Source organism: Coptis chinensis, chromosome 6 (assembly GCF_015680905.1).
Source record: "Coptis chinensis isolate HL-2020 chromosome 6, ASM1568090v1, whole genome shotgun sequence".
NCBI lineage: Eukaryota > Viridiplantae > Streptophyta > Magnoliopsida > Ranunculales > Ranunculaceae > Coptis > Coptis chinensis.
The window spans coordinates 81602837-81613553 of record NC_141461.1 but is presented as its reverse complement, the minus strand read 5'-3'; the positions used below and the strand labels follow the sequence as shown (position 1 = coordinate 81613553).

Genomic DNA, 10717 nt, shown 5'->3' with positions numbered 1-10717 from the left:
CGTGATCTTGGTAACTCGATATGTAGCTCAAATTTCATTATTAAAACTTTTATGATTCCCTTGATGAAAATAACAACACCGTTTTCTCACGGTGAATATTTTTTTTGGTTGAAAAACACATACCCGTTAGTGAAGCCAGCAACTTAAAAGGCTATGATATCAATTGAGAAATAATGGCCCAAGCCCATTAGTTTCCCCACATTGACATGCTGTTCCCAATTAACTCGGAAAAATTAGTCAAATATTCCAGGTCAAAACACGTGCACTTAAAACCGAGTTGACTTGTAATACCTGTTTGACAGTTAAACGTTGCTATAAATAGTTAGTTTTCATTCCCATTGGTCGTATTATCCCAAATAAGTCTTGTCTGAAAGAGACAGGTTCGTCTCGGAATCTGAATCGGATCGGATCTCTCTTGTACCATAGAATATATTGACAAGATGCCTAGGGGAACACTTGAAGTTCTTCTTGTTAGTGCCAAAGGCCTTGAAAATTCTGATTTCCTTTGTAAGTTTCTTTTCAATCTTTATCACAAGCCCATTCATTCATTTTCTTCATTGATCGGCAAATATACAATTTTGATACGTTGGTAAAAAAATTCAAATCCAATAGAATAGATTGTAATATAATTTGTTTAGGCCATTTTGTTTTGTTGTTGAGTTGACTATTTGATTTTTGACAATGATAATGTTTACTTGATTTATACACATAAGTTCAATGAGAAGAAAATAATTTCGAAATTGATATGTATAGGAAGCACATTTGTTTTCAGATCAGGGGAATAAAATTAGAATTGGTTTTTCTAGGAACAATCTCATTTTTAGCATTCCCCAGTACAAAGAGTAAATTTACTCAGAGGAAGGTACCAATGAAAGGCAGGGGAAATGTTCACACTGCACTCATAGCATTAGATAGGTTAATCTAGTAAAAAAGTAAAACTAGTACATTGGTAATCAAAAACTATATGCCGTTAATTATTATTAGAGTTTGGTGAACAATCTAAATTGGTTCTAGGACGACTAGGAGGAAAAGTTATTTCATTTTGTATAAACTCAGGTTGTTGTGCCTCCTGGGTAGTATTTATTGAGTTTTATCTTGCCGTTATTCTGGAAACAATATTGGTGGAGAAACATGACTTTTATGCTTTCATAGCTTGAACGACTAATACTATGCTGATTTAACCAGTATACAGACTGATGTTATTAGCAGAATGTATGTCTATGGACACTCATATTCAAGTAATTACACATAATTTATAAGTGTGAACTGTTGCTTGCTAAAGATACAAATTGTTATCTATTTGATTGGGTAGCACTTGCATTAAGCCAGCAATATATCCAATGGCTTAAAAAATGATAGCATGTTGTTATTTAGGTCTTGCTCTAAGTGCAATATTCCAGTTTTCCACAAATCCTGTTGTGACTCCCATACTGTTTATAAGTTGAATGATACTTGACAAGTTTCCAACCACTTTTGTCATTTTGATTTGTGTCAATTGTATTAGTGTTCCGCATTGTAAACTTCTTTTTTTGAAGATCTTAACTTAACTTAAGTTTCATCCTCATAACCTAATGGTTTCGCAGATGCAAATAGTTTTGGCAGGACTTTAGATTATTTAAACTTCAATCGATTTGAAAGTATGAGTTGATTTTTTTCTTTCTAGATTTAGCGATGATGTTTATAGTAATAAGTTGTGAAGTTCTATCCATGTGAATTAGCTTATTCAAGTTAAATTTGTGCCCATGTCCTTTTATTCTCTTCAATTTCTTTGGGTTTTCAGTGATCCTTGAATTTCTTGACAGATTTTTATATAATACCTCATTTCGCTTCAAATATTGATTGTGTGATAACATTTATTTGCTTTTCGAGCAGGCAACATGGATCCCTATGTTATTCTCACATGCCGTACTCAGGACCAGAAAAGCAGTGTTGCAGAAGGTGCTCACAGTCCATTACTTCTGCACTTTTTTTCCCCATCCCCACCTCTCCTCCTTCAAACGTGTGTTCTGAGCAGTTATCGAAAATATAGACACCTCCTGAGCTGAAAGACATAGAACTATATCAGTTGTTCTTTTCTGAGACCACGATGAACAAAATAACCAACAATTACATGTGTTTGAGATGGAAAATATATCATACAGCTCCTTGGTTTAAGCCATGCTAATGGCATTAATGAGATATGATATGAACTTTTCCGTGTGTCTGATGTTTATGTTTAATTTATGGTTTGATTCAGGCAAAGGATCTGACCCAGAATGGAATGAGACTTTTGTTTTTACCATCTCGGATGGAGTTGCAAACCTTGATATCAAAATTTTGGACAGTGATACTGGTAGTAGTGATGATTTGGTGGGAGAAGCATCGTGAGTATTGTTTTCTCCTAGCACTATTTGATTATGAAAAATAAATTTTTGATGAACAAGACTAGTCCCTTCTTCTCAATTTTGAATGTCATTCAAAGTTTTGATGTGTAATTGACAGGATTCCCCTAGAGCCACTGTTTTTGGAGGGAAGCATACCACCAACTTCTTATAATGTGGTCAAGGACAGCGAATATTGTGGAGAAATCAGAGTCGGCCTTACCTTTACACTTGATGCGGAGGTAATCTATATTTTTCATCACAATAGCTAGCTAACATTTTTCTCATACCCGGCAAACTTTTATGGTCTTCCACAGTTATCGTGCTGTCTTCAATTTAGCTACACAACAATTTCTGTGTTGTGCGACATGTCAGTTTAAGAAGCTTCAAACCTAGTCTCAAAAGACAATACACTCATATTTTCTTCCAACAAAACAACTACAAGGTCCCATAATATTTGTATGTAAATCTCTTACTGTACACGTGTCCCCTTTAGTTTTACCTTATCTACTTCTTATCTCTGGATTCTGATTTGGTCCATCTTTTCACCCTAGGACGGAACCGGGATTCAATGTCTGGGGGTGCAAGAGTATATGCAACCCAGTAATTGAACTAGTGAGTGTGGTAGTGGAGCTTCTATGAAAATATTGGGGGTGCGAATTCTTATAGTCTAGCCATTTTTCTAGCAGATTATAATCACATTATATAGTTTCCAAATCTTTGGGGGTTTGACCACCCCCCCCCATGGTTTCATCTCACCTAAGCACATAACCCTAGATACTAGAGTAAAGCCGGCCATTTTTTCCTTACAAGTGGTTTTGTACAAGTAACTTTGTATTGTATTGTTTTATTGATGGTTTAGCATAAAAGCCAAAAAAACATTCCTCCAGTTGCATTTCTTTTTTACTTTTTCGAAGTGAATACCCACCAATCACACTCGATTACCACCATTTCGAATGTCTTCATATTCAGGTTATGTGCAAATTGAGGATTGCTAGCAATTTTCAGTGTTGTTATTGTTTATGTATTTACTTTAATTTTTACACATTTTATTAGTTTTAGCACCTAGTAGTTTAAACAAAGAGACAAGTTAATAATAGGTTTGTGCTGCCTACTCTTTTTCTTAATGAATTATTAATGTAGATCTTACTGGCGGAAGTTTCAGTTTAATTGAATCTACACTTTAATTAAAACACAATTAAAAGACGACTTAAAAATCACTCTTTTATTGAATCTCTCAATCACAAATCACACACATAAACACAACTCCTGAAACCCTAACTACAAGCCCGTTATTTAAAGTAAACCTAGAAAGCATAAACCAATAGGAACACGACATGTGTCCAACTAACTAATAGACTCGAACCATGGGCTTGGATTCAACTAAGGGGCACACGCCCTCAACATTACAGTAACGTACTAATGTTTTACATCACTCTCCCTATGTTGAAGAAGCTTGTCCACAAGCTTGTTGATATGAAAACCCACCAATATGCAAAAGCTCTTCATGCTTGTATACACCCCTCTTGGAATTCGACCTCGAGTTTTGGCTTTGTAACTACTCACAAAAGGAATAATACACCACGATGTCACAAATGTGCACTGTATTTCTCTGCTTTGTCGTAGAGAAAATGTCTCAGTGTTGGGCAGAAATGAATCCACATAACTACTGTTGAAAAGTACTGACCCATGCGATATAGGAGGCCCAAATCCAGAATGTCGTATTGGTGTTCCAGCAACTAATTGATGTTCACTAAAAGTCGTCCCAAAAGAATTTGTATGTGGGCTTCTTTGGACCTGTTTGTCACAATCCCATCGTGGTGAGCATTGCTGTTGATGGCATTTGTAATCATGCTCAAGACACAACACAACGGCTTTAGAAGTTCCTTCCTTATTTTTGTTGTCATCGATAACAACCGGTGTTTTACGTTGGGCTATAGAAGCTTCACCAACGATGGGGGGTTTGGGCTGCAAAAGCTCCACCATAGCCTCCTTCAGTCGACTAGTTGCTTCTTCTAATCGATCAAACCTGTTTTGCATTAACGTTTATTAACGTTTCTTTCAACTCTTCTAATCGAGCAACCTGAACTCTAGGGGTTAATATGAATCTATGAATTCTTCATCTCTGACGTTGTAGACATATCTTGATCTACAAGAATAAAATTGGATTCGCGATGAACAATAACCGAGTGAACAGTAACGCATGAATAGTACCCAATGAACAGTGTTGCGTTAATAGTGTTTTTCGGTGAACAGTACTATAAATAGTAACGCGATGAACAGTAACACGAATAAGAAGAAAAAAGAAAATTAGATTTTACTCAGAAACGATTCGTGCTCCGATACCAAATAATGTAGATCTGACTGGCGGAAGCTTTAGTTTAATTGAATCTACACTTTAATTGAAGCACAATTTAAAGAAGACCTAAAATCACTCTTTTATTGAATCTCTCAATCACAAATCACACACATAAACACTACTCCTGAAACCCTAACTACAAGCCCGTTATTTAAAGTAAACCTAGAAAGCATAAACCAATAGGAACACGACATGTGTCCAACTAACTAATAGACTCGAACCATGGGCTTGGACTCAACTAAGGGGCACACGCCCTCAACATCACAGTAACGTACTAATGTTCTACATCAATTATACTCCATTTTTATGGATATTCAATCATATTATTCAATGTCAATAAATAATTTAAGGGCCACTCCAACAAGGATCTTTTTGAAAGGCGTATCTAGCCCTTCACTGTAGATTGCATTGCATATGGACTTGGCTATTTGTAATAATTCATTTTGTAAACTTTGTAACTCAAGCAAATCTTTTTTCGTTTTGTTTCTGTAGGCAAGTGGTTACCGTGGGTACTCTGCAGAAGAGGAGACCTATGGTGGATGGAAGGAATCTTCTTAAAAAATGTGTGCTTCTTGTGTTTCGGTGTGTGAGAATTTCTGCTTGAAAGTGTCTTTTGGTTTGACTGATGCATGTGTTTTTAAAGTTTGTTGTACCTTAGTCCACAGATAAAGAGTACCATTCTAATAGACAATTCTATATCGATGTTGCTAGTATATTGTTTTGTGAAAGTCTTGCTTATGGTCCGCCAGTGAAGTTCACCTGCGATTCCAGCTGATCTAGACAATAGCCGTCTAACAACTTTGGATTCCCTAAGTTGCAGTAGGATCTGGGACTGACATAACTTGCAATAGAGCTTTAAGAATCCTGGTGAATTAGACAATTTCCCTCAATTTGACCTCATTGTTACCTATTGCTTGCCCTGTTATGACTTGATCTGAACTTTGTGACTGATAGGTTTGTCTTTGGTTGTTAATACTCGCATCGAGGCTAGGACCTAAAAGGACAACTACAAAGTTTCGCGTGAATGTGAAACCTTTGGGACTTGGGAGCTTAGTTTTCTGACTTACTGGCCATTAATTATCTTAATGTATACGAGGGGCAAGGGGGGTCTTGACTCTTGAGTAGGGTGGCCGGTGGAGTGATTGACGAACTGTTGGTCTGATCAATTTTTCCTGGTAGTACGGTTTGCATAAGAAAATTTCAAACCACTTTGGAAGCTAAGTTCAACTTAGGGATAGTTCCCCAAGGTCACAGCACATTGAACGGACTGTTGCACTAAAGCGCTTATTACACTTCTGTGGCTATCATAGACGTTCTTAATCACAAGCACTAAAACAATTGCAAAATTTGGTAAACAGAAACAAAATTTAAGGTACAAATCCTGTGTGCATGATAACATCGAATGTGCAGTATCAGATATACACAGTGATCTTTTATATACACGCTAGTGAAGGGATTTTTATTAACAAGGTACAGTAGGGCGATTTTTAGAAACTTAGAGGAACTTTGAACATTCCTGCTAGACGACGGATCCTGCCGTAGGTGCTAGCATCTTTGCAAAAGTTAAATATGACCAACACAAAAGAGTCTAGTTGAAGTTTTGAACAACGTAATCACTTCAGCGAAAAGTTGCTTTTGCCGTTGAGAACAGACAATCCCAGCCCACCTTTACTTTGGACAGCAACCCAATCAAATTTAAGGCATGGATCTGCCAATGTTTTACCAATTGGAATGTTGGTTTGGGACTTTGGTTTCTTGGATGCAAGCTTGCTCCTGCGAGCAGCAACAAAGTGATCTTCTGGATTACCTTGGTCCTCATGAGGCTTTCTTAGTAATTTTGATGGCTCTTCAATGCGAACAGAGCGCCCAGCTTCTTGTAAGAGCTTTCCAAACTTTTTAGATGCAAAAGGTTTGAAGCCAAGCTCAGCACCAGACTCCACCCGAAGAGCATAGTTCTTGTCCCCCGCATCTGAAGCTGGCTCTTCAGCCTCCACCTGAAGAACAACGTTTTCTCTCCCCGTGTCTGGGACTGGCTTTTCACTCTCCACCTGAAGAGCATAGTTCTTTCTCCCCATGTCTGCAGCTGGCTTTTCAGCCTCTACCTGAAGAGCCTGGTTCTTCCTCCCCATGTCTGGAGATGGCTCTTCAGTGACCACCTGACGACTGCGGTTCTTTCTCCCCATATCTGGAGCTAGCTCAGGTTCAAGTCCCGCTAGCCTTCTTGAAGTGCGGCAAGGAAAATTGAGTTCTTTCATAACAGTTCCATGATTTCTGACGCCATATTCATGTACCTTGGCTATAGTGGAAAGCTAAAAGACATAGGACATGGTACAAAAACTCGATTAAGAAAAAAACGATGATAAAAGTTCCAATAGTTTGATGCATACTGACTAAACAGCTAATGTATAGACATGTTGGCTTAGGGAAAACAAAAGACTTTAACCGCATAAATATCTGATGAATATGAAGTTATCGTCGGACATCCAACACTACAACCAGCAAATGAGCAAATCTAGTTGATAAACAAAAACAAAGGAGATTTTAAGTAATAAAAACTTGGATTTTTTGAGTTTTATCGACGTACCAATCTCATGTTATTGGCTGCTCTTTTCTTGGCAATTTCCTTTGGAACTTCCCCACTTTCAAGGTAACGATAAACTGACAATCTCGAGCGGAATTTATACCCAGATGAAGGGTCAATGTAGTACTGGAGCAATTGATTACGGTCAAAACAAAACATGAATTAAGTGAAAATATTATTGTTCTTTTTGCTCTTTAGAATTTGTGATGAGTAGTACCTTGTCCTTTCTGAAGTTTGATCCCGGCCCACTAAATTTGGTTTCCAGTATCCATCCTGGAGGCAACCCTTCCTCTCTATTATTATTTCTAACAACAACCTGGTGTATTCATCAAGTTTGTTGTTAGTTAAAAATACGTGATCTATGATGTAAATGATTAAGAAAATAAAAGAAAAAAACTTCAAGTTATGCTGCACTCACTGCTCTATCATGAGCTACTCTACCGCGAACTCTTTTCTTTGGGATTGCAACCTCTGCAGTTTCAAGAAAGCCAAAAACTTCCCTTTTGGAGCGGAACTTGTACCCAGTTTTAGTGTGAATATAATACTGCAGAAATTATTTACGAATTAAAATATGGATTAGATCTTCTTCACGGTAAGTATTTAATCGCACCATGCAGTACGTCTTCATCATTCTCAACTAATCCAGCAAACAGACACACATTGTGCCGCAAAGAAAGTATGTAAACTTGAGTTGTATACATAATGCTAGCTTAATTATTACCTTATCATTTAATTTTGAACCACTCTTTCTTTCTCTGACTTCCATTTTCCAACCTGGTGGAAGCCATTCTGGCGGCTGCATTTTAGCGTAATGTCACTCACACTTTTTCAGTTTTCTCCACAAGAAATCCAACACTGTAGAGTGTAGACAGTTTCCAGAATCATTCTTAACTTTTGAGAACAGAGGAGAGACAGAATGTGAAGTGTGGCGTTGAAAGAGGAAAAGCAGAAAATGTTTGTAAACACGTGTTTTGAAACGCTGCTTTCTTGCATTGGTCACAAGTGAAACGCGTCCGATTCAGAAATTGGGCCTGACTGCTACAATTTAATTACGGTAAAAACAACACAGACTTTTCTAATTATGTAAAAGCCCACCCGGTCCATTTGTTAGTAATATTACAAATTTGTCCCTTAAACAGAATTCAAAGTTAGACAAATAGGTAAAACCAAAATACGTCTACAATAATTAGATTGCAAATAGAAAACCCTAGTTCCCCCAAATTAAACCCAAATTTCAAAATGAAGAAAAACATAACGATTCAAACGATCATGTGCTAGCAAACACAAAATCTACTCCAAAAAAAAAACAATAAGATGACAAAAAGTTAGAAATCAAATTTTATTGATAGTTTTAACAATTTTGAAATACTAGGATTTTCATTTTATGAAAAATTGAAAATAAATTGGTTAAAATGTGTTGAATGTATTCACTGCAACATGAGTGTTGCATTGAATGCAGGTACAGACTAACAAAGTTGGTAAAACCTCTGGGTGATGATACTAGAGGTCCCCCCGCCGCACCAATGAGTTACTGATCTCATTTAAAAACAGGCTTACCAAAAAAAAAAAAAAAAAGTGTTGCATCGAATATACGAGGGTTAATTTGCATTGTCACGTACTTACCACTGGAACATGGATGCAGTTGCATTATCAAATCCCAATGTTGCATTGTCAAATCCCACTTAAACATGAGTGTTTGGGTCGAATGCAACATGAGTGTTGTTTGAGGTTTAAATTGGTGATATTTGTTTGAGTTTTGAGGCATATTTTCCACTGAAACATCCATGTTAACATTCATGTTGCAGTGGACATTGGTTGAAACCAGCTACTAAATCATTAATTTTTTTTCAGGTTACACTGCAAGGGAAGGGAAGGTGGATGTTGTTGGAAAATCTAAATCTAAATTGAGCCTTTCAATTCAAAACAAAGTAAAGATGCAACTACCTCAACAAGTGTAAACCCAAAAGTGAAAGGCAAAGAAAAGATGAAGGAGAAGGAGAAGGGTAAACAAAATTTGGTGAAAAGTGACTTGTTGAGTTATAGTTCAAGTTTGAAGTCAATGGTTGAGATTGTGGATTTGATTAGAGGCGACATAACGGAAGTGCATAAGGAAAAAATGATGGATATACCATTTGCAAGTCTTTTTAGTGTATTTATTGAAAATACGTTGAATGTTAAGACTACAATAAAAGCAAACATTGGTGTTTGGTCAATTTTGGAGACATACTAGGGAGTAGATGATGAGTTTTGTGTTAGGGTAAGATTGTTGGATTTACCCTGGAAGACGTTGCATTGATTTTTGGGTTGTCTTTGAAAGGAGAAACTGTGGTGTTGTATCCAAAAAGTGTAGAAAAGAGTAACAAGTCGGAGTTTATGAAGACCTATTATGGAGGAGATGACGAAATTAAATTGTTAGGAGTAAAGAATGAGATTACAAGTGTTGTGAAGAGGATTGTGATGGAAGACGATTTTGTGAGGTTGATATTGTATAGACCCACTTTGTGGCTCATTAAGCCCATGGATCCAACCCAAATCAATTAAGCCTAAGGGCTTAATCCTAGCTACACCCAATAACTGGTCTATTTAAGAATATATCCAGGTTCATTATTGTAGAAATATAAGGATAAAAGTTCAAAGAGATAACAATTCTTGTGACACAAACAAACACAGTCCTCTTAGGACTCAACCTCTTCAGTCATATAAAAACCATTTTGTCTCATAATGTGAACTGCGTTGAAACTTGATCCCTAGATAATAGATCTTAGGTACGTAGGCAACCATTATCTTGGTTCAGTTTCATCTCCCCTAACATCAATTTTCTCTGTTTCTTAGTGCGTTATTTATCATTTTCTCTCGTTGTGTTGAAGCAGGTTACTGCTGAAACATAATTGGTGCCGTTTGTGGGTTTTTTAGAATCCATTATCACATGAAGCAATCAAGATGGTAAGCACAAGAAGCAGACCGAACTATCAACATATTCCTCCTGCCAATAGGAATCACAACCCTCAAAATTCAACTCGGCCAATGCAAGAACCGTTGAAGAATCAAGTTGCTCCTAGTGGTAAGATTAATTTTCAACATCCAACTGCAGCACCTCCGCCATCACCACCGCCGCCTCAAACGACAGTACAAATGCCGCCGCACCACCCCTAACAGTCTTGCAATAAGAAAACCTACAAGTAGGTAATCCTCTATGTGGTCCGCCCCGTCTATGTTGATCTTTCAGTTGACATGGATATGGACGTGGACATTACTCTCACACCAACTAACAGAACAGGTGATGCTAACAGCCAATACACCTCTAATATGATTGAGCGTGAGTTATGATGAGTCAACATTTTGAATAGGAACTTGAGAAGGAAGCTCACAAAGAGACAAAGGTCGGTGGACGATGTTGTCAATTCAACTACATCAAGA

General features: G+C 37.2%; 2 protein-coding genes across 3 annotated transcripts; one reads left to right on the top strand and one right to left on the bottom strand.

Moving 5' to 3' along the window:
* The first annotated feature begins 302 nt into the window (after positions 1-302).
* LOC147494788 (Calcium-dependent lipid-binding (CaLB domain) family protein) lies at positions 303-5432 on the top strand. 2 transcript variants are annotated; one of them, XM_086569277.1, is made up of 5 exons: positions 303-507; positions 1873-1938; positions 2237-2363; positions 2482-2602; positions 5212-5432. In XM_086569277.1, exons 1-5 carry the CDS (start codon positions 441-443, stop codon positions 5275-5277), a joined length of 447 nt encoding a protein of 148 aa, XP_086425403.1. In that variant the 5' UTR covers positions 303-440; the 3' UTR covers positions 5278-5432. The 2 variants fall into 2 exon arrangements, 1 of the variants encoding a protein (XP_086425403.1); XR_015200205.1 differs by lacking the exon at positions 5212-5432 and adding an exon at positions 2915-3247 and having other exon boundaries at positions 330-507; positions 2482-2819.
* Positions 5433-5970: 538 nt separating this feature from the next.
* Positions 5971-8278, bottom strand: LOC147494787 (uncharacterized). Its single transcript, XM_086569276.1, has 5 exons — positions 8022-8278; positions 7719-7844; positions 7518-7616; positions 7304-7426; positions 5971-7028 (listed from the first exon to the last, which is right to left on the bottom strand). Exons 1-5 carry the CDS (start codon positions 8100-8102, stop codon positions 6333-6335), a joined length of 1125 nt encoding a protein of 374 aa, XP_086425402.1. The 5' UTR covers positions 8103-8278; the 3' UTR covers positions 5971-6332.
* Positions 8279-10717: the final 2439 nt, after the last annotated feature.

Coding starts and splice junctions, on each gene's coding strand:
- LOC147494788 (XM_086569277.1), top strand. CDS start 441: ATGCCTAGGGGAACACTTGAAGTTCTTCTTGTTAGTGCCAAAGGCCTT. Junction 508..1,872: donor TGAAAATTCTGATTTCCTTT/GTAAGTTTCTTT, acceptor CTTTTCGAGCAG/GCAACATGGATCCCTATGTT. Junction 2,364..2,481: donor GATTTGGTGGGAGAAGCATC/GTGAGTATTGTT, acceptor TGTAATTGACAG/GATTCCCCTAGAGCCACTGT.
- LOC147494787 (XM_086569276.1), bottom strand. CDS start 8,102: ATGCAGCCGCCAGAATGGCTTCCACCAGGTTGGAAAATGGAAGTCAGA. Junction 7,617..7,718: donor GAGTAGCTCATGATAGAGCA/GTGAGTGCAGCA, acceptor TGAATACACCAG/GTTGTTGTTAGAAATAATAA. Junction 7,427..7,517: donor CAAACTTCAGAAAGGACAAG/GTACTACTCATC, acceptor CAATTGCTCCAG/TACTACATTGACCCTTCATC.